The sequence below is a fragment of the Gordionus sp. m RMFG-2023 genome, chromosome 2, assembly GCF_954871325.1.
Source record: "Gordionus sp. m RMFG-2023 chromosome 2, tfGorSpeb1-WG-v2, whole genome shotgun sequence".
Lineage (NCBI taxonomy): Eukaryota > Metazoa > Nematomorpha > Gordioida > Chordodea > Parachordodidae > Gordionus > Gordionus sp. m RMFG-2023.
Window position 1 is genome coordinate 49766036 of NC_088776.1, and position 24556 is coordinate 49790591.

At 26.2% G+C, this 24556-nt stretch overlaps 1 protein-coding gene across 3 annotated transcripts; it reads left to right on the forward strand.

Annotated features, from left to right (window-relative positions):
* Positions 1–1503: 1503 nt before the first annotated feature.
* LOC135923590 (uncharacterized) lies at positions 1504–23934 on the forward strand. Of its 3 annotated transcripts, XM_065458426.1 has the most exons (10): positions 1504–1604; positions 1647–1706; positions 1752–2003; positions 2205–2507; positions 8531–9113; positions 11055–11287; positions 15577–15612; positions 15696–15891; positions 16102–16301; positions 23722–23934. In XM_065458426.1, exons 1-10 carry the CDS (start codon positions 1574–1576, stop codon positions 23811–23813), a joined length of 1986 nt encoding a protein of 661 aa, XP_065314498.1. In that variant the 5' UTR covers positions 1504–1573; the 3' UTR covers positions 23814–23934. The 3 variants fall into 3 exon arrangements, with proteins under 3 accessions (XP_065314498.1, XP_065314496.1, XP_065314497.1); XM_065458424.1 differs by having other exon boundaries at positions 1569–1706; XM_065458425.1 differs by lacking the exon at positions 15577–15612 and having other exon boundaries at positions 1569–1706; positions 23722–23932.
* The last annotated feature ends 622 nt before the right edge of the window (positions 23935–24556 follow it).

The window sequence follows — 24556 nt, forward strand, 5'->3', positions numbered from 1 at the left end:
TAATAAATTCGCGGTTAAGGTTTCGCGGAAATAAATTCCCGACAATGGCTTCGCAAAATTGTCTTCGCTATAAATGTTTCGCGGAGATAAATTCGCAGAATTAGTTTCGCGATTTTACCTTCGCTATAAAAACTTATCGCGATAAACGACATTCGCGATAAAAATTTCTCTGAATTTATCTGATACGTAAATTTACGACATATAATATTCCACTGTTTGTATTGTGCTTTAATTTTTTGATTTAATTTATGATTTTATCAATAGTTTTATAATTATATTTTACTTTTATTAAGGTAAATAATTTAAAATTACTCACTTTATAAAAAATTATATTTGATATATTATATTATTTAGTAATTTTATGATTAATAATTATAATTCATTTCATCTTTCTCTTAAGACTTTTATTTGGCTTATATTCAATTTCTTAAAAAACATTTTTGGTTCACTTTATATATATATATACATAAATGCTTTTTTCCAAAATGTATAAATTATGATGAATAGTTTTATAAAAAAATATCAACTTTTATATTCTTTATTTCAAATTATTGTTAAAGATATATGCATACATTTTTAAGGGTCAGGGAGTGAGGGGAGGATTATGGGGGGTATTTTTTATTAGCTTAAAATGATATTCACAAAAAGTGATAAATTTCTGAAGGAGGGGGGAATTTCCCCTTGCCACCCCCTGGCTATGCCTATGCGTTGGAACTGAAAAATTAATATTTTCGCACTTATCCGATTTTTCGCAATTAAAAGACTAAATTTTAATTATTTAGTATAAAAACCAATTTTGTGTTGCTAATGGTAATATATTATATGTAAAGTATATTAAATTTGTTGTATAATTTTGCGATTATTATATTATTAAGATAATATTAAGTTAACAATATATAAAATTATCACTTTATCTTTAACTGACATCTTTTTTTTTAGGTGTATGAAAAAATTCAAAGTTAGTTTTGAGGGGACTTTTTAAATTTTTTAAGGGACTTGAACCCCTGTACACCCCCCCCCCCCTAGTGACGCTAATGATTATGATTGATATTCCATTTTGACACAAAATTGATTGCAACTGATTTTACATGATGAAAATATAATTTATATGCATTTATTTAATAATTAAACTAACACTCATTTAAAAGAAATAATATCAAATCACTATATAATGCAATATAGTTCTAATAAAAATTCGCTCAAGGGCTATTATTATATTTATGCTCACTTTTATATGCATATTTCACTAGCTTAAAATGATATTAATTATAAACGAAAAATTTAAAAAATGGAAAGGAATTTCTTTGCCCCATCCTACCTCTTAGATTGTTACGCGCCTAGATTGAATTCTCTATTAATTGATGTTTATTCTGATTATTTATTTTTAAAGTTTACGTTATACGTGATAAAGCGCATTGGCCCTCTCAACGCTGTGGGAACAACAAGTTTAAATTACCTTCTGCTCTACTCACATGACTTAGACAGCTGACACGTAATTTTCTGGTGCCTGTATATTTATCATGACTTAAAAAATGTTACTGTATAGCCTTTTTAATGTTATTTAATTTAAGACATGAATTTTGTTGATTATTTACAAAAGAAGAGTAATATTTTACATAATCCAAATATATGTCATATATTCCTAGAATATTATGTGAATAAAAATGTGAATTTATTAGCAACCATTAGGGATGATGATTTTAGAGGTAAATAATTTTAGTTATTTAAAAAAACTTTAATAATTAATAAAGCTTGGACTTCCGAAGATAAAATTTTGCTATTAATGAATTGGGGAACTTTCATTAATGAACAGTCATCAACATATAGCTTATATTACAAGAATTTTATATATCCACCTATCTTTTATGACAAAATTACTTGTGATTTTATTTATTTTGATCACGTATTAGAACATAATATAATTTATGACAAATTAAAACACATTGACATGCTAAAGTTAATCAATATATTTCAAAATGAGACTAATATGTATTTGAGATTAGGTATATCATATTTTGATATATTCAGATTTATATAGGGCTAGCTCAAAGTCTACTGGTGATGCAATCTAAAGGCCAAAAATAATTTTTTGAAACAAATATTACTATAATAATAAAATATTAATGAAAACTAGAGCTTGCCCTGAAATTAGATAGCTATAAATAGAAAAATATTTATTCCTTTTATAATCTCAAAATAATTAGGTTATAATCTGCAAAAATGTTCTATGTCATTATGTGATAAATCATTACTAATAATAGCAAATACTTCACTTAAAGAAGGAAATATAACTAGTGCTGAGGCCAAATATATATTTGAAATGACTGGCATCTTGGGTAATCAATGGCCTTTAATCAGTGCAGCCTTAAGAAGACCTGCACTTCTTGTTAAAAACTTTTACAAAAATTCTTTGCAATTTTTACCCTATGATACACTCTCTCAATCTATTACTTTGCTGAACAAGAGTGATATGTTGGCAGGAAGGGAACATCCTGAAGCACAATTAGGTCAGAGAATATTCTATATTAATATTTCACCAAATATACTACTTCTAAGGTGTTAGCCATTAAGTTATTAGGTTAAAAATAATGAAAGCTTAAGATGGGGTCAATTAAACCCTCTTTTAAAATGGCTATATCACATTATCGAGCTTTAATATTTAAAATATGTACCTTTAAGTTAACCTTAAATATTTGAAGATTGGATGATAAATTATAAATAAAAAATAAATGATGGTATTTTTTTGAATTTTTATTTAAACTGGATTGGGCCTAAAAAATTTTGAGTTGGGTCAGTATTAAATATTATAATATATCAATTTTGTGAGATAAAATTCATATTTTTAAAAATTTTTGAGGGAATCAAGGCACTAAAATTTTATTTGTTTATAGATTTTTTTTTATATTAGAAAAATTATTTTATTTTATTTTTATGTAGGAACAGGGTTGTCAGGTAAAAATTATTTGATTGTGGTAGATTTCATAATAAAATTTTATCATTTTAAATTTATACAAATTTGAGGATATGATATGCCATTAATTATAAAAAAACCCATACTTTTTTAGGTTATCAGATAAAGCATACATATAGAATACGATTAGTAAGAGATTGAATATCTTGATTTTAATTTCTTTTTTTGGGCATAATTCATAATATTTTTATATAAAAACATGATTTTTTAAATAATTTTGGAAATTTCAAAAATGTAGTAAAATTGTTGTGGTTCAGATGAGTGGTAGATTTTGACTTTAAAAAAATTGTGGTAAGTCAATTATGGTAGACTTAGCAACCCTTTTTAATAAACTAGGCTAGGCACAATATATATTTTATTTTGGGTATAAAATCATGGTTTGAAAAAAAAATCTGGAAATTTCAAAAATGTAGTAAAATTGTTGTGGTTCAGATGAGTGGTAGATTTTGAGTTTAAAAAAATTGTGGTAAGTCAATTATGGTAGACTTGGCAACCCTTTTTAATAAACTAGGTTAGGCACAATATATATTTTATTTTGGGTATAAAATCATGGTTTGAAAAAAAAATCTTCAAAGATTTTTTGAAATCTTGAACAAGAAATCTTTGAAGATCAAAATTTTAAGATTTTTTATATTAAAAAATCCCATGGGATTATATCTTTTGTGATTTTTTGCTAAAATCTTCAAATTAAACCTCTTAAGATTTTGATAATTTTTTTGGGAAGATTACTCAAAGATTTTATTTTAGATTTATTTTATTTTTTTGTTTATTATTATATTTATTTTTAGATAAAATAATTTGATGTAAATATTTTTTTAATTTTAATTTTTATATTATTTTATGGAATATTTATATTATAATGTTAATTTTTAAGACTTTTTCCAGAATGTATAAAATATAAATAAATTTAGAAGAAAAATGATAACATAAGCTATTTTTAACATAAAAATAAGATCTAAATCATTTTTCTTCATTTACAAAAATTTTTTTTTTTTGAATTATATAGAAATTAATAAAAATTTATTCAAAATATATTTATTTGGGTAATTTTTATGAAATAACTATATTTTTAAAATATGTTATTTTTTGTATTTTATTTTCGTTTTTTTTCTTTATATTTATTTTTTTTATAAGGCCCTGTTTAAAAGGGTTTTTTAGTAATTTGCAATTAATTAATTTTGAGGTTTTTTTCAAAACATTTAAGACACAGCCTGTTATTTTTATTTTTAGTTATTTTCAAAGGTGATTTTTTAATATAATATTTTAATTAGGGCTGTGCCGATCCACATATTTTTCACCGATCCGGTCCGATATTTCCCGATATTGCTTCACACCCGATCCGATACCGATCCGATATTTTTGCTGATTATTAATCACTCCCGTTTGAACCAAATGTAATTAAGAAATCAATATTTTTTATGCAAAAAATCCAATTAGGAATTTAATTTAATTTTTTTATTTCTACAATTAAGACTATAATAAAAAAATATATATTTAATAATATATCCATTTTATGTTGGTATGAATTATAAAATTGTAATATTTAATATATAAAATTATAATATATTAGATTTTTTTAATAAATATGAGAGCCTCTAGATTTTATGGGAATAAGCTTCTACTATATGGACTATCTATATCTCCTGCCGTACTGAAGGCAGACTCAGATGATTACGCAGATAACGCATTTTGCAAAATTATCTTTGTCTTTTGTAAAATATTTGCATAATTCATATACCAATGAAGATAAGGCAAAAAAAAAACTAAATAACTATCAAAATTAATCAGAAAATCTAAACTGGCCAAGATCTAAATATAAAAATAACTTACTGAAAGTCAAAAATCGCAAGAATCAGAAACGTACTCAAGCTAAGAAAAATGTGATACTTTAGGGTTTTTAAATAATCTTTTATTTCTTTAATATCCAAAATTAATTCACTTTAAACAATAATTTTATTAAATTCGAGCACAAATAAAATAATTTTCATATATCAAAAAATTAATGAACATTAAAATCATTTTTCATAAAAACGATAAAAAATAATAATAATTAAAAAAGTTAAAATGATTGACATTTCAACTAAAAAAAACATTGCAATTTACGACAACCATATTTAAAATATTCTTTTATATAAATATAAAAATTGGCGTTATTTAAAAAGATTTAAAATAAATAAAACTTTGGGTGTTCCTTTCTATTTTTATAAAAAAAAACTTTTAAAATACTATAAATCTATTTTAAAAAAGAAATAAAATTTAAAAAAATTATTTAGAAAATATTATAATAATGTAAAAAAATATACATAACATAAAATAAAATAACAAAAAAAGAAAAGAAAAGTAAAAAAATCGGATCGGGTTTTTACAGGTATCGGCCCGATCCTATATTTTTAGGAAACGCTAAATATAGGTATAGATCCGATCCGATATTTAATATCGCCACAGCCCTAATTTTAATGAATTGTTTTTAATGGTGATTTTTTAATAATGCTGATATTCTCTCTATATTTTTTTTATTAAATTTTTTTTAAATAATATTTTTATGCACTATTTTTAAATTGGGAAACAGCATCAAAAATAACGCATAAAATAAAATTTTAATAAAAATATATATATTAAAAAATAATTATATAGAAAAAAAAATCACCTTTAAAAATACCTCAAAAAATAAAATATATATAATATACTTTAAATAAAATTATATAGAAAAAATTTACATTAAAAATAACTCATAAAATATTATATAGAAAACCTTTAAAAATAAATGCATTTATAAAAATAAAAATTCAAATATATATTTAATATTAAAACAAATATTTACATCAAATTATTTTATTGAATAATTAATAAATTTCAAAAAAAATCTTTGAGCAATCTTCTCATAATAATGATCAAAAAAATCTTAAGAGATTTAATCCCAAAAGATTTTCCACGAGATTTTTTACAAAAAAATTATGAAGATTTTAAAATATTTTGAACAAAAATCTGGGAAGCTTTTTTTTGACGAGCATTTCAAACTTTGTATAAAATTGAATAATTTTTTTACAGAATCCTTCATATTAAATTAATAAATAAAATAGACAGCCTAAAAAAATTAATATTTTGGATGCGAATTTTTTCAATATAACATAAAGAATATGGGGTACATGTGAATGTATGCCCAAGGTAGGAGTAAAATGTGGAATGATTTGAAATATATTTGTTGATAAAGTTTAAAAACATGTAGGGGAGATTTGGTATGAATGACCATGATTTTGCTATTTTCAAATAAGGGATTAAAAATTATGTTTAACCAAGAAAATTTAGTATCAATGTGTAACCCAATTTTTATTCCTTATAAAATTTGAAGCAAGGCTCTATCTATTAGTTTTTGAGCTAGATGAGGTTATTTGAAAGTTGTTTTTCTAGCCAGTCAAAACATGATATTTATTTACTGGCCATAATAAGAATTTTATTATAATTATAAAATATTACAATATAAATACCTGTAAAAGGACCCATGTCAATATTTGTCATTATTTAAAAACCTAATCATGCACTAATTTAATTAATATTAACATCTCAAATTATTATCAAATTCATATTTAATGATAATAGTTTATAAATTATTACCTCAATTATTTGTATATTACACATTCTTATTTTAATATAAAATTAACCACTTATCTATTTAATTATTTAATTGTTATCTTAATTTTCCACATGTTAAAATGAGTATTTCATTAATTTAATCATTAATCAATTTAAAAATTTATGATGCTTAATAAACTTTATTAGGCAATTGTTATGATTACACAACAATCATGAGAGTCAAATCATTTATAAATGAGGAAATTATAATATATTTATTTATGTAAATAATAAACAAATAAATCATTATGCCTAAAACATTTAGCATGAGCCATTTCTTTACAATGAATACATTTAATTCACTCTTTCCATTTCTTGCTCTTCGAATATTTCTTCTTATATATAATGAAAAGCCACTCATCATTATTCTTCTTAGATATAGGAAACTAACTCATATTTTTACTAAATCATGTGCAAATATTATCAAAAAATAAATGATTTTTAACATAATAAAAATTTATATAATTAAATCTATGATAAGTGATAACTAATTATTTAACAGGTAATTCTAAAATATAAATAATACCATTAAAAAATGCTTTAACATAACATATTTATATGTTTTAACTATTTTATGCTAAACCCCATGAATGATTTGCTAGCTTGTCTTGAATTATATAATCTTTTAAAATTTCCTCCTGAGGTTTGGAAAATATAAATAATCTATTTAAATTCTAATCCATATTTAGATATTGCAAAGTCTTGTATTTTTACATTGCTTCTTAAATTTGTTCTAGGAATATTAAATTTAATCAATACTGATAGTGTGGAATTTTTATTAATATATATCATCAATTGCAAATTAGTTTATCTTTGCATCAAATGTTGTTTTAAGCAATTTTCATTTCAATATGAATGTGGAATTTTGTCCAGTCAATACATATACTCACCATTCTATTTTCATTAATTTATGTATATTAAAGAATAAGCTCTAATTATTTTTGTGAATAATGCTTAATGCCTATAATATTTATATAAAATATCAGCAATTTAAATGAGTAAATTTTTCACTAAAAAAAATGTATAACATGATTTTTCTAGAAAGAGGTACTAAAAACAGTTTATTTAAAATATTTTTTTATTGGATTGCTCTATTCAATAAATGAACTTAGACAAAGTACATATTAACTAATTTTGAGAGAAATTGATCCAATAGATTACAAGAAAGGGTGCTGGCCAGTCTTCAAACATGGCAATTTATGCCACATCTTCCCTAATAGTTAAAAAACTAAAATAAAGATTGATTTAAATCAATAAATAAAATCAGACTGGGTGGACAAAATAGTTTTTATTTTGGCAGGCTTTTTGGGACAATTAAAAAAAATCTGTTCATGACTGGGCCATGCTGGACAGATTTTTTAAAAAAGTTTTGGCCCATACTTAACAATTGCTCCTGATGTACCCTTGGCTAAAACCCTAAGTTAGTCTTTTTTTAAATTGGCCAAATCTAGTTTTAACAACGTTAAGTTGAATGTGTGACTGATTACATATATTTTAAATCCTTTTCCTATTGTAGATATATAACAAAAAAATAACCTCCAATTTTTGGCTATCTATATTTAAATTTTTTTAAAAATATTATAAAATAAACTGATTATTTAAATAATCCTATAAAAAAAATTATCGGCCCGATTCGATATTTAATATAGCACAGCCCACTTAATTCTTCATAATTTGAATAGAAATTAATAACGTACCAATATGGGGGGAGGGTGCTTCTATAAAATTTTTATCTGAGTACTTGGAACGCAACAAAACTAGTGTACTGAAAAGTTAAAAAGTAGGAAAAAAAATTGAACCGCTAGAAAACCATAACTAAAATTAAAACGTGTTCCGTTTGGTTTAATAATATATAAATGACATTTATTCCTTTGATAAAAAGAATAAGTATTTCAATAACTAAACATTTAGTATTTTAAATATATAAAGCAATAGCTGGTATGTCTTCTAATAAACTTTCGTTATCAACTCAAACATCACAATTGTCATATCCAGAAATTATCTGTACAACATCTAATAGTAATGAAAGATCCTCAATAGAAGAAGCTGAAAACACTACCTTAAAAACTATTAAGAAGAATAGTAAGAAAGGAACCGCAAAGCTTCAAAACATATTAAAATATCAAACATCTATTGAAAGTACAATCGAGAAAGTTTCTAATCCTAGCTCCCAATCCTTTGAAACATGCAGCGGCCATAATTCTATAAAATTGACCCCCAAAAGCGAATATCGCGACGATGTCACACCCATTAAAATAATCCGGCAAGATGCTGATAATTATTGGGGGCGGGCGACTGAAAAACGAATGCTTTACTGTATAGAATCCTATTTCACGAATTGCATGTCTTTAAATGTTCACGAACTGTCACAGAAGATAGGCATAGATCAGTTGGATTCTCTCCTTAAAAATCTCACTCTCCCTTGGGTCGAAGTTATGCGTTATTTAGATAGTAAAGAGGGAAGCTATCAGGAGTTACTTACAAAAAACTCTATCGAACTCGAACATTATTGGTAAAAATTTAATAAAGCATTAGTATATTTAATGGAAGTTTTTTTAAAAAATATTTCTTATATAAACTTATACATTGCAAAAATTTAGTGTTGTTAAACAACTCATTTTGAGCCGATTTTTTAAAAGGCTAACTTAATATTTTAGCCAAAAAATATTGGCTAAGTCTCGAGATTTTGATAATATATGTATAGACCATTGTTCCTTCGATGAGCAAAATATTCAGGCTTGCATAATATTTTACTGGATGAAATAATGAGTTAGCCTTTTTAAAAATCGGCTCAAAACGAACCGTTTAACAACACTCTCAAATTACAAATAAAAGTTATCCTTAATTATATTTTAACATTTTTTATTTCCGGTCATATAAGTAATATAGTAATGAAGATTTCATTATTTTAAATAAAAAGGATTTTTTAAAAGGCTAACTCAATATTTTAGCCAAAAAATATTGGCTAAGTCTCGAGATTTTGATAATATATGTATAGACCATTGTTCCTTCGATGAGCAAAATATTCAGGCTTGCATAATATTTTACTGGATGAAATAATGAGTTAGCCTTTTTAAAAATCGGCTCAAAACGAACCGTTTAACAACACTCTCAAATTACAAATAAAAGTTATCCTTAATTATATTTTAACATTTTTTATTTCCGGTCATATAAGTAATATAGTAATGAAGATTTCATTATTTTAAATAAAAAGGATTTTTTAAAAGGCTAACTCAATATTTTAGCCAAAAAATATTGGCTAAGTCTCGAGATTTTGATAATATATGTATAGACCATTGTTCCTTCGATGAGCAAAATATTCAGGCTTGCATAATATTTTACTGGATGAAATAATGAGTTAGCCTTTTTAAAAATCGGCTCAAAACGAACCGTTTAACAACACTCTCAAATTACAAATAAAAGTTATCCTTAATTATATTTTAACATTTTTTATTTCCGGTCATATAAGTAATATAGTAATGAAGATTTCATTATTTTAAATAAAAAGTAATTTGCAAAAAAAGTGGATATAGAACAATATAATACTCCCCTACAAAAAATAGACGCTCACAATATGTAAAAGAGTAGTGATGCAAAATTATTCCATTTGAGCCGATTTTTTAAAATGGTTAACTACAGGAAAATATTACGCAAGCCTGAAGATTTTGCTCATAGATGGCATAGGTTTGGACATCCTAGCGAAATCTCTAAGCTTATGCAATATTTTTTCGGACTAAAATATTGAATTAGCCGTTTTAAAAAATCGGCTCAAATGCAGCGATTTTGCATCACTATAGAAGAGCCTTATTATTTCCTCTCCTCATTGCATAATCTTCTCATTTGTAAATATTAATTTTAATTTGGTTCTAGGAAATTTTAAAAAATTTACTAACACAATCATAAAATCAAGATCGCAAATGCCATTAAAAAAAATATTTAATTACAGGGTTTAATTTTAAAAATTTTTTAACTACGAATATTTGCATTTAAGAATAATTTAAATTTATTCTCCAAATTTTTTAAATATTATTCGTATAAATTTCGAATGGACTATCGAATAATTTTCCGATACTAATTGCGGTAGATAGTATAATTCGCAACTAGGTGGAGTAATCGAAATGAGAAATAAATTAGGCATGTTGCTCTATAAATTTTAATATTTTAAAGTAAACTTGCAAAGCCTTATTGCTTGATTTATATTATCAACTGTTATGAGGATGACTGATCAGATGATTTCGTCTTATTATTACCACTGTCAGTATAGCATATTATAATATACGCCTTTTGTCTTAACAATTACCCCCCCCCCCTCCCATCCAACTTAATTTTTCACAATATGTTGTTTATCACCAAAAACCTTCTAATAATTTTTTTTCTTCTAAATATAATAAATTTTTTATATCTAAGAAAAAAATATCATTTATAAAAAAATTATTTTCCAATCGCTTGCAAGGGTTAATGTCTTAAGGGAGAAATATATAAGCAAATTGCAGCAAAACAACACAAACACCGATAGCATTCCACATTCCACAACTTCGAAGGTACAGATCCCAAGTATTGATATCTTAAAGGACAAAAACTGCCACGGAACTCCTACGTCAAAAAGGATTCAAATTGAAATAAGTGATATCCAGTGTGACAACCTTGAAAGCTGCGATAAAACTTTGAAAATGACTCAAGCCAAAAGTTTACCTTTTAATAGAACTTGTAATGAATTATGTTTTTTTTCTACTTTGCAGTAGCCACTATCCAGTTTCCTTACTGGCCAAATTTTTTCACATACTTTACCGCGAAAAAGATATTTTCACATATAGCATAAACACATTTTCAAGAATGCTATACGATTATTACCAGGAGTACAAAAAGAATTTAGTTACAGATGTAGATTTTTGTAAAAAAAAGATCTTAGATATAAATATAAGTATCGTATTAAAAATATCAAGATATCAGTACAAGATACCAGGGATATGAATCCGAACCCTCTGAACCCGTATGTTCTTGCTAAATTCGAACTCCTTTTCAAAGTGGAGAGTATATAAAAAATTCATGAAAACTATAAAAAACCTTAACATTTTCAAAAAAATTTCAGTTTTTTGTCTTCATTTTGTTGAATATTTTTTATTATTTTGGAAAATCCATATGCTCTAAGTAGGAATACATTGCTTATCTTGTTTTTATATCATTTTTAGAAATTAAAATATTGGGACAAAATCATACAATCATCAAAATACATTTTTTCTAGATATTCAATTTATTTAATATACACAAGCAATTAAGTTCCTTGAAATGCATTGCGATTGAATAAAACATTTAAAATTAAAATATAAATTAAATTAATTTTAATTTTTTTGCTAATAAATTATGTTTATATGTAGTAGAATTAAAATAATTAAATAAATGTAATTTTACTAATATTTAGTCGATATTTCTTTATGCACTCCAAACCCTGATCCGAACCTTTTTAAAATTTTTATCTCTGAACCCGGACCCTGTTTTTTGTCGAATGGCCACATCCCTGCAAGATATAAAAGGATCTAGTATCTCAGATACAAGTATTACGGTTGAATTACGATTACTACAAAAATATTATAGCGAATGTATTACCATAAAATTATTTCTATTTGTTTCGTATCTAAATTTTATTGCTCTAAAAAATAATTAATATTTATCTCAAATTTAAAAAAAAACATATGGACACATAATTTAGCCCACAATTTTTTATATAATAGTAATCTGATCCTACTCCTAACCAAAATCATACCTTTAAAGACACATATTCAAGATGAAATTAAACTGATCATGTAAGGCTGATATTTAACCATAAGTAATGTTCCATCTTTGAATTGGATTAGAATAATAAACGGATATTTTACATTTTAAATTAAATTTGAATCAGATAATTTTTTTTTTTATATTTGAGTCGGAATTGGAATGAATTTCTTTTTAATATTTCACGAATATTTTATGAAAAATATTTTTTATAAGTTTTTTTGTAGTTTATACTTAGTTATTTAAAAAAAAATTTGCCACTGTTTAAAATAAATATGAGGAGTATCTATTTCTATTGCTGTTTTAATGATGGCTGTGAATCATTTTTTGTTCGGATTCAGGGCTTAAATTATTTTAAAAATAAAATATATAATATCACGAGATTAATATTTACCCAAGACTATATTTTTATAAAAAAAGGGAGAGTTTTTAATTAATAAATGAAAATATCTTCAACTCGGAACCCTAAATTAAAAATAGTTCAGATCAGCCAAAAATCATTAAGATTTTCAGGTTTCTCAGCCATGTTTTTAATTATTTAGGTAGAAAATTATTATTTGCAGAAGAATATATATTTGGTGAATGTAAAATTTAAATAATCTGTATTTTTTGCAACGAATTCAAATTTTTGCTTTTGAAAAATACGTAACTTTCGTAATTTAATTGTTGTTAGAAAAATTTGCAATCACAGATTATAAAATACAATACTCATTGCTAACACTTCGCTTTCTAGACTCCCCAAGCCCATTATACTGAGCCCCCCCTCTAATTAGCATATTAAATAAATAATGGCTATATATGCTGACTAGGGACTTCAAAATCGAAATTATTTGGCCCAGGTTTGCCCACAGCCTGCTAGAAATTTTTTAGATCTAGGCCGGCTCAAGGCTTTAGTTAAAAAGCTGGAGGAAAGAAATCATTTTATTCCTATTTTTACGAGGTATGATATGAAAATGATCAGTAAATATTTTTCACCTTATTTTTTTAAAACTTTTCTCATTTTTTAATTGCGATATTCAATTAGCCAAAAAAAGGAATATGTTAGGAATAGGAAATATAATATTAATATTTTTCGGGCTACAGGTTAGACCTATATTTATTGATGATATTACCGCTGGCCTAGTTCATACTATCCTGTAGGGCTCTAGGTGACTAAAAAAAGTTACCCCTTCCCCTCCCCCCTCCACTGCTTACAACCCTGATAATGGATGTTTACCTCAAGCTAAATAAAGGATTGGTGGGTATTTCTATATAAATTAAATATGGAGTATATAACAGTAACAATCTGATCCTAGGCTAAACCTATCCATTTTGAGATCACATAAAGGGAACATTTCTATCGAGAATATTTAAAAAAACGATATTTATGGGAATAATGGAGTCAAATTACGTAGAAGAAAATGGTAGTATCATATCGATTTCGGTACTTTTCATTTTTAAAATACAAAATTAGACAAAATATTTAGGCAAGAGTATTCTTTCCATGAGTGGATTGGATGTAAATCAACTTTTATTTACTATCCCATTTTGTAGTAGAAACCTTCATCTTTTTTAAAGAATCTATCAGAAATGGCAGATTATTTTGTCGTTCCTGTAACATCATGTCCACCGGGGAGATGATTCTTCTCTTCCAATTTGTTACTGATATAGATTGGTAAAGGCAGTTGAAAGTTCAGGTAAATAGATAAGATTTTGCCAAACCTGCGGCCAAAAGATTTGCTGCAAAATGAAAATGCAGACAGCAAAATTTTTTGCTTTTGTTTAATTACGCTTAATGTTTTCTAAGTCATTTTGCGATACTGTATTTGAGTAAAGTTATAAATTATGTTTTGTTTCCGTATAAAATGAAATGGGGAATATTCCCAGATAAAATAAATCATTTTCAGGTCAGGACAAATTCCTCGATATTTACCTATGCTTACATTATTAGTTTAGTTGGATCAGGCAGGTAAGTTCAAATTTATTTTGCTGACTGCTGACAAAGATTGGGCCAAGCTCTATGTTCCTGCTTGTCAATTTAAGTCTTTGCATCGAAATGGTAAAAACCGCTATTTATATATTTTGTAAAAACTGATCATGTAAAATAATTCTTTTTTTTAGAAGAAAATGTTTATTATTCAAGTATTATTTCAATTCTGGCTTTCTAGCAATCACATTTTTTTAGTTGTCCTATCGGAGGGGTAGATTTTACGAAGAGGAACCTCCACCTCTAAATATCTGCGAAATTCCAAGTTGGGTTGCATTCGCAGGAAGGATCTGAAACTAGCATCGTTAGTTCTCATTTTTCAAACTTCTTTTTTTTATTACAGAAATTGAAATTTTTTGACTTGTTCACTATGTCACAACATATGGAAAAGTTGTCATATTGAGAAAAGTTGGAACCTAAAAAAAATAAAATAAAAATACAATTAAATACTAAAATATAATACTAAATCTTTATTAAATACTAATAATTAAATATAAAGTGAAAACATAATCAAAATAAAAGAAAAATAAAATTAATATAAAATAAATATAAAATAAAAGTAAAAATTAAAAATTATATGTAAAAGTAAAAAAATTCTAAAGTCCCTTGAATTATAAAAATTGTGTCTTTTATATAAAATTAACATCACCCGATTATAACATAATAAATCTCGTCTCATTATAATCAACTTTAAATCATTATTCAAAAATTTATATAAACCAAAATTATTTTTATAATAAACCAATTTTCTTTCTATATAAAACCATATATATAGTATCATTATTTACATAATATAATACTCGTATTACTAACAATATACATATTCAAATTTTACATAAATTCTAAAAAAACTATTTTCCATAAATATTCAAATTTATATATACAAGATCTTTAATAAATTCAAAATAATGCAATCACAACACACTAAATCAAGATGAGCTGAGTACGGTGGCCTCCAGAACACCCCCCCCCCCCTCCCGATTACTCAAATATAAAGTGGATACGGGCTACGTATGTTCACGTACTACCTTCCCACAAGATTTCAATCATGGCCGAGCCATATTTTAATATTTTAAAATATACCCAAACCAAATATTTGAAATCGCCATTATTAGCTATTAAAATCAAAAATAAATGTAATGTATTTTGAAAAAATCCGGGCCGGGCCTGAAATTTTTGAACCAGGCTGTGCAAATTGTACTGATTTCAATACACAATTGATCCATACCAAGTGTTATAGGATCCTGGCTGAATACACCCAACCCTCCAAATACAGGTTTCCTTAACCTAATTTCTATTTATCTGATAAAAATTATGTTATTTTATATGTATACAATAAAATTTCTTTTTTTTATATAGAGGATCCCAGTAAAAGTAATCAACGTACTAGACCCTCCCTATTTAAATATGCTGCAATTAAATTTCGCTTAATTAACATTTTACAAAGTGTTGGTAAGGAACGATCAATAAAATACGATTCCAAGATAGATTGGCCTATAATTAGTGATTTATTTGATGCCCCAACCTACGCCAGCCCTGAATATCTAAGCAAATGGTAAAGGGTATATTAATTCTTATTTTTATTCTTCTTTTAAATAGGTTAAATTGTTATTATGAATGTACACTTTTTTTAAAAATGTTTTATTCATAAAATATATTTGCATTTATATGACCTCTCACCATAATCCACATTAATTGTAATAAAAATATTTATAATATTAATTATTCTTTTTATTTTTTATTCAAAAAAAACGGGGAAAAATAGTTATTCTAAAATGAAATATCGGCATTTACCTTTCTCCGGAAAGGACCTACTTTTTCCTGATATCATTAAAAACCTACGCTCCATATATCTTAGCAAGCTAAGGGAGTTATCCGCCAATATAGATTATGATGCACAATGTCTTCTTCAATTATCCTCTTCGACTCATTTACATTTTAGCACCCCTTTTAGACGTCGTAAAAGTAATTTACCATTTTTATTTTTATTTTAATCTTATTATTTTATCATTACATAAATTCTTTTAAAGGTTCTTTTTAAAATGTAGGGTTTAAACCCAAAACTTGATGATTTTTAATTCATCCTTGAACCTGAACCCTATAAAAAGAAGATACAGGTTTGACTCGGTTTAAATAAAGCGAAGTATAAATAATGTAAAGAAATACACGTTACAACTTTATTCGCATTAAAAGTATTTCCTTATAGCGCCTTGCTATAATTTCTGGAATTATATTTTAATATTTTTTTTGTTAATTATAACGATTAGCTACCTAACACTTGGGGACATAGAGAAGTAATCGAGATATCAGGTGTATTTTGATATTTTTTTGTTAACTATAACGATTAGCTACCTAACATTTGGGGACATAGATACTCAAAGGAAAGTTTGAGAAGATATTTCGTACGTTATGGATTTTTATAATATATTTTTTTTATCAAACCTTTTTATTATATAGCATATAGGTCAAATATTATTCGGTAAATATTTTTAATTACAATTTTCTTGGTATCAATATCATATCGCAATTATATAGTAAATCAATATATGGAAAGGGCACGTTAATTTTTTATAAGGGGCCACGTGCACTTATGTATCAGATTATTTTTCATTATAAAAGGAACATATTCAGAAATAAGACAAATTAAACCAAAATAAATGATAATATTAGCATTGAAAAACAAAAGGTGCACTTTCGATTTATTATTATTTTTTAAATAGCACCAGCATCGACAAATATTTATCAGTTAAGAGCATTCCTGTGTTTAGTCAATTACCATAAACTACCAAACTTGTACATTATCTTTGTGCCTTTACATCGTCTAATCAGCTCAAATGTAACGTGAACAGGAAATTAGCAAAATGCATTCACTACAGTAAAAAGTTTGTATTAGCGGTGCAAACATTAATTTCTTCTTCATGTGATTTATAGTAATTCTAGACAGATGCTTCCAATTAGTGTTGTTAAAAGTCGAGTTCTTACGATTAGTCGGCGCATGTAGTCGGCTCACTTAGTCAGCTAGTTGGGTCTGCTCAATTTTTTTGTTTTTTTATAAAATCTGGTAAATTGCTAAATTTTGGGAAAATGATTAATGTGAACAAAATTATAATAAGAATATGTTGTTTTAGTTTTTCGTATTTTTTTGGCATAAATGGGCTAAAATAAGTATTGCTGACATGTTTAAACAAAATTTTAGTGAAGATGTACCCTTGATATGACTATTGTCATAATCGTTGTTTTTAAAGTTTTTCGAATTTTTTTGACGTAAATGGGCTAAAATAAGCATTGCTAACATGTTTAAATAAAAATTTAGTGAAGATGTACCCTAGATAAGTGACAATTGTCATAATCGTTGTTTTTAAAGTTTTTCGAATTTTTTTGACGTAATTGGGCTAAAATAAGAATTGCTAACCTGTTTAAATAAAAATTTAGTAAAGATGTACAGTAGATAAGTGACAATTGTCATAATCGTTGTTTTTAAGGTTTTTTGAATTTTTTTGACGTAAATGGGCTAAAATAAGCATTGCTAACATGTTTAAATAAAAATCTAGTGAAGATGTACAGTCGATAAGTGACAATTGTCATAATCGTTTTTTTCAAAGTTTTTCGAATTTTTTTGACGTAAATGGGCTAAAATAAGCATTGCTAACATGTTTAAATAAAATTTTAGTGAAGATGTACCCTAGATAAGTGACAATTGTCAAAATCGTTGTTTTTAAAGTTTTTCGAATTTTTTTGACGTAAATGGGCTAAAATAAGCATTGCTAACATGTTTAAATAAAAATCTAGTGAAAATGTACAGTAGATAAGTGACAATTGTCATAATCGTTGTTTTTAAGGTTTTTCGAATTTTTTTGACGTAAATGGGCTAAAATAAGCATTGCTAGCATGTTTAAATAAAAATCTAGTGAAGATGTACAGTCGATAAGTGACAATTGTCATAATCGTTGTTTTTAATGTTTTTCGAATTTTTTTGACGTAAATGGGCTAAAATAAGCATTGCTAACATGTTTAAATAAAATTTTAGTGAAGATGTACCCTAGATAAGTGACAATTGTCATAATCGTTGTTTTTAAAGTTTTTCGAATTTTTTTGACGTAAATGGGCTAAAATAAGCATTGCTAACATGTTTAAATAAAATTTTAGTGAAGATGTACCGTAGATAAGTGACAATTGTCATAATCGTTGTTTTTAAAGGTTTTCGAATTTTTTTGACGTAAATGGGCTAAAATAAGCATTGCTAACATGTTTAAATAAAAATCTAGTGAAAATGTACAGTAGATAAGTGACAATTGTCATAATCGTTGTTTTTAAGGTTTTTCGAATTTTTTTGACGTAAATGGGCTAAAATAAGCATTGCTAACATGTTTAAATAAAAATCTAGTGAAGATGTACAGTAGATAAGTGACAATTGTCATAATCGTTGTTTTTAAAGTTTTTCGAATTTTTTTGACGTAAATGGGCTAAAATAAGCATTGCTAACATGTTTAAATAAAATTTTAGTGAAGATGTAACCGTAGATAAGTGACAATTGTCATAATCGTTGTTTTTCAAAGTTTTTCGAACTTTTTTGACGTAAATGGGCTAAAATAAGCATTGCTAACATGTTTAAATAAAATTTAGTGAAGAGTACCTAGATAAGTGACAATTGTCATAATCGTTGTTTTCAAAGTTTTTCGAATTTTTTTGACGTAAATGGGCTAAAATAAGCATTGCTAACATGTTTAAATAAAATTTTAGTGAATATGTACTTTAGATACAGGGTTTCCCATTCAAAATAAGAAAATCATAATATTTTTTTAATTTTTTGTCAATATTTCTTAAACTTTTATTTATTTCAGTTATTCCTTGTTAATTTATTTCTAAATTTTGCGATTTCTTTACGTTTTTTTCTTTACTGTATCTTTTCTCAATTTATTTCTAACCTTTTGCGATTTTCTTTACTTTTATTTTTCTTACTATATCTTCTCTCAATTTATTTTTCTTCAATTTATAAATTTAGGTCCATTTTTTAGCAATTTACGTTTTTTTTCATGGATATAATATTCTTTTTATGATTTAATACATTTTAAACTTTTGCATACATTTTTAACCTTTTCAATCTGGTCATTTTTAATCTTTATTTTTTTGAGCATTTATCTATTTTTTCTTCTCATTTTTGATAATTATTTTTTAAAATTATATTTAATGTTTTTTGCAGACAATATAATTACAATTGCTAAATTATAAATTAATCGTTGGGTTTACCTTAACTGTAATACCAAACGATATTTAAATTAATAAAATATAATCATTTTTAAATTCTTATTTTTAAAACGCATTAGAAAATTTTTATTATTTAAAACAATAGGGAAGACAGACTAGATAAAATTAATTTTTTTTAAGTAAATTTTCATGGATTTTAATTCGAGTTATTTATATTCAGTTGTACAATCATCACAGTCCCAACAAGAAATTGTATAAATCATAAAAAGAATATTATATCTGTATGTATGATGGAAAAAAACATAAATTGTTAAAAAAATGGACCTAAATTTATAAATTGAAGAAAAATAAATTGAGAGAAGATATAGTAAGAAAAATAAAAGTAAAGAAAATTGCAAAAGGTTAGAAATAAATTGAGAAAACATACAGTAAGAAAAAAACGGAAAGAAATGGCAAAAATTTAGAAATAAATTAAAAGGAATAACTAAAATAAATAAAAGTTTAAGAAAAATTGACAAAAAATTAAAAAAATATGACTCTTATTTTGAATGGGAAACCCTGTATCTAGCTAGGTACATCTTCACTAAAATTTTATTTAAATATGTTAGCAATTCTTACGTCAAAAAAATTCGAAAAACTTTAAAAACAACGATTATGACAATTGTCACTTATCTACTGTACATCTTCACTAGATTTTTGTTTAAACATGTTAGCAATGCTTATTTAACCCATTTACGTCAAAAAAATTCGAAAAACTTTAAAAACAACGATTATGACAATTGTCACTTATCAAGGGTACATCTTCACTAAAATTTTATTTAAACATGTTAGCAATGCTTATTTTAGCCCATTTACGTCAAAAAAATTCGAAAAACTTCAAAAACAACGATTATGACAATTGTCACTTATCTACTGTACATCTTCACTAAATTTTTATTTAAACATGTTAGCAATCCTTATTTTAGCCCATTTACGTCAAAAAAATTAGAAAACCTTTAAAAACAACTATTATGACAATTGTCACTTATCTAGGGTACATCTTCACTAAAATTTTATTTAAACATGTTAGCAATAATTTTAACCCATTTATGCGAAAAAAATACGAAAAACTAAAACAACATATTTTTATTATAATTTTGTTCACATTAATCATTTTCCCAAAATTTAGCAATTTACCAGATTTTATAAAAAAATAAAAAATTGAGCAGACCCAACGATTCGAATAAACGAGCCGACTAAGTGAGCCGACCAATGCGGCTCATTTAGTCGACTCGAGTCAAAGTCGTTTTATCGACTAGAAACTAGGCTCGAGTCGCAGCTAAGTCGACTCGGCTTAGCCGTTTTACAACACTACTTCCAATACAGGATTTGGTGAATTTTTATTAAACCAACTACTTAATGGATCAAGCAGGCTCCTAAGTTTTGCATCCTGAACTATACTGTACCTGAGAAGCATTATGCAGCGATTGATAAAGAAGCAAGGGTGCTGTTTGGCATCGAAAATTTTCATTCTTTTATTTATGGACAAACATTTCTACCCTACACCTATCACGATTATCGGTAATAAGAGTGATAATATTAAGAACACTCGAATAATAATGTATCTAGCTTATAGGGGATATCAGCTATCAACATCCTAAAGGAAAAAATTATTCTGGCATACATTAGATTAAAAAATCATACAAAGTTTAAAAAATCCGCCTTCTAGAGGTATCATTCCTTGATTACATAGAATTGAAGAAATCATGTACAACCTTTTTTTATTTGGAATCAAAAATGGGGGGGGGGGGTATACTTTACTTCTCTGTTAAAATTGACTCAGGAATGTTCATTAAAATTGAAGTGGATAGACGACTTTGTGATCAGTTCATTGCGGAGACAGGTATGCCAGCATTGGAAAAAAGGTGCATAAGCGTTGCCCTGAAAAAGTTGAAAGACTAAATGATGTCACATTCAAAAGAGTCCTGAGTTGGGCCCCGGCCATGGAACGAGTTGATGCTGAAGTATCTGGGAATGGGACACATCCAATTCATAAAATTAATAACAATTATTTTGCATAAAACGAGATTTATAAAAGATAATATGAATACACCACAGATTAATCATTTTAATAACAATATTAATACGTCGAATGATAAACAGCAGTGCGGTTTTAGGGATAACAAACAGAACGAATGTTTACGCTGTAGTAATATATTCAGCTCCTCATGTTTATTGTAATAGCTGCCACAAATTGGGACATTTTGCCAGAGTATGCAACAGTCATAAAACGCATGCAATAACTTGGGAAAGAGAAACCCATTGACGGGTGGTGATAAGGAATATGGTTCCGGGAAAACAGAGATCGAATTATTGCCAAAATCAATAGGTGTCCAATTGTTTTAAGTGCGATACTTAATCCCATACATTATTGTTCGTGGTAGATTTATAGAAATATGTGGGCGACCTCTTCTCTACCAAACCTTTGGCATTATGTAATGCTCCGTTAAAGGTTCAGGGTGGAAACCAACGGTTTAGCAGAAAAAAACGATTAAGACATTGAAACAGATATTTCACTACGCGAGGTTCGGCTAAGATTTTAATAGGTCGGATTCTGACAATAAAGTTGATTGGACTAGAACTTGTAAAAATAGAAAAGTAGCCGAGTTAGACAATAATGGATAAGACATTACAACTCCAGAGAAAGTTTGTTCTTTATGAATTAAAACATGGCGATCCTATACCCCTTCAGAAATCGCAGTATAAGAAAATCGATTAAGCGATGTATCGAGATCGAGGAAATATAACACCAAGCTAAAGAATGGGAAAATGTAGCATCACATATATTGTTTATCATCAGTCAATGGTCGTTCTTGTTTTTTCCTAAGTTATTGTAGGTAATTTTTTACTGTTGCATACTCTGACATAATATCCCAAATTGATAGGTATTACAATTAACATGAGCAGCTGGCAAAAAAATCCTCGGATACATAATATCACATCGTAAACATCTTTCTGTTTGTTAGCCCTAAAACTGTTGTGCTATATATCATTCGATATATCCATATTGTTATTAAAATGCTTAATTCGTGGTCCTTTCATATTGTCTTTTGTAAATCTCGTTTTATGCCATTGTTATTGGTGTGATGAATTGGATATACCTCCTTCTCAAACATTTCAGTATATTTTTGTTCTATAGCCAGGGCCAAACTTAGGACTCTTTGGAATATGACATCATTTGGTGTTTCATCAACCACCTTTTTTCAATGATGATGACTAACTTGTTATATGAAATATTTTTTATAATAATAAAAGAAATAGCCATTTGCACGGATTTTTTTTGAAATATATTATTTTCTTTTTAATCTTTATAGCTAATAATGGCGATTTAAAATATTTGGTTTTTAAATATACATCCTGGCTCGTAAAGAAATTTATTTGACTTGGCCCGGGCATATTTAAAAAAATATAAAATATGACACATGTATTCGGACTTAAAGCTCAGCCTGTAGGTCTCTGATAAATATCCTTATAATATACTCTTCAACCTTTTCCTCAAATTCCATAAAAAATTATAAACGGCGTCAAACCTGTTTATAACCGAATCAAAAATACTAAATTTTAACTCATTACTAAGGATGGGATAAAATTTTAAAAAAGTTTTTGTTTTATTTTTGGGTTATATTCAAGACTGTTTTTTTTCAAAATTTTGATAACTTTGATGGGGTTTTCAATTCAATTTTTAGAATTCTTAATATTAATTAACATATTTTTTTATAAAAAATTAATACAATTTGAAAAGAAGTGGAAAATCAATCTAGATCTCATAGGATGGGATAAAATTTTAAAAAAGTGTTTGTTTTATTTTTGGGTTATATTCAAGACTGTTTTTTTTCAAAATTTTGATAACTTTGATGGGGTTTTCAATTCAATTTTTAGAGTTCTTAATATTAATTAACATATTTTTTATAAAAAATTAATACAATTTGAAAAGAAGTGGAAAATCAATCTAGATCTCATAGGATGGGATAAAATTTTAAAAAAGTGTTTGTTTTATTTTTAGATATAATTTATTTTTGGGTTATATTCAAGACTGTTTTTTTCAAAATTTTGATAACTTTGATGGGGTTTTCAATTCAATTTTTAGAGTTCTTAATATTAATTAACATTTTTTTATAAAAAATTAATACAATTTGAAAAGAAGTGGAAAATCAATCTAGATCTCATATTCAAGTATTGGAAACTCCCAAACCAATTATTCCGATCATCACGTTGGAAGATCATAAGAATTGAATATCAGAATTATTTACGATTTTTTACTCGACTTTATTTTTATTAGTAAATCCATAAGTGAATGATAATTTTATATACTGATATATGACTTTTACCAATTGAAAAAACTTTTGACTTTAAAAAAGAAGATATTATCATTTTTATCTTTCAAGCAAATAAAGAACAAAAAGTTATCTAATCTTTACTGTTTTGGAGAATCACGGTGGCCAATGCTAAAATGTTTAAATCAATTAAGCAAATGAATATCAATAAGTTCTGGAAGAGGAACGAGTCCCTATTCCTAATGAACAAAAACAATAAGAAATTCTAAGAGGGAATTACAAGTGATTATTTGAAACACTTCATTATTCCTCTTAATTCTCATAAATAAGGCAAAAACCATATATTAGTTTTAAAATAAATGAGATGTATTCTTAAGTAGTGTTGTTAAACGACTCGTTTTGAGCCTATTTTTAAAAATGGCTAACTCAATATTTTAGCTAGAAAAATATTGCCTAAGCCATGAGATTTAGCTAATAGATGTTCAAACCTTTGTTCCTTCTACAAGCAAAATCTTGAGGCTTTGCGAAGGAAATATTGAGTTGGCCGTTTTTAAAAATCGGCTCAAACCGAGCCGTTTAACAACACTATTCTTAAGTAAGAATTTTAAAAAATGTCATCTTTTCTAGGTAAATAACATGATCTTCCATAAATTACCTTTATTAATTTGCTGCTAATAAAAAAACTTACATCATTTATAATGA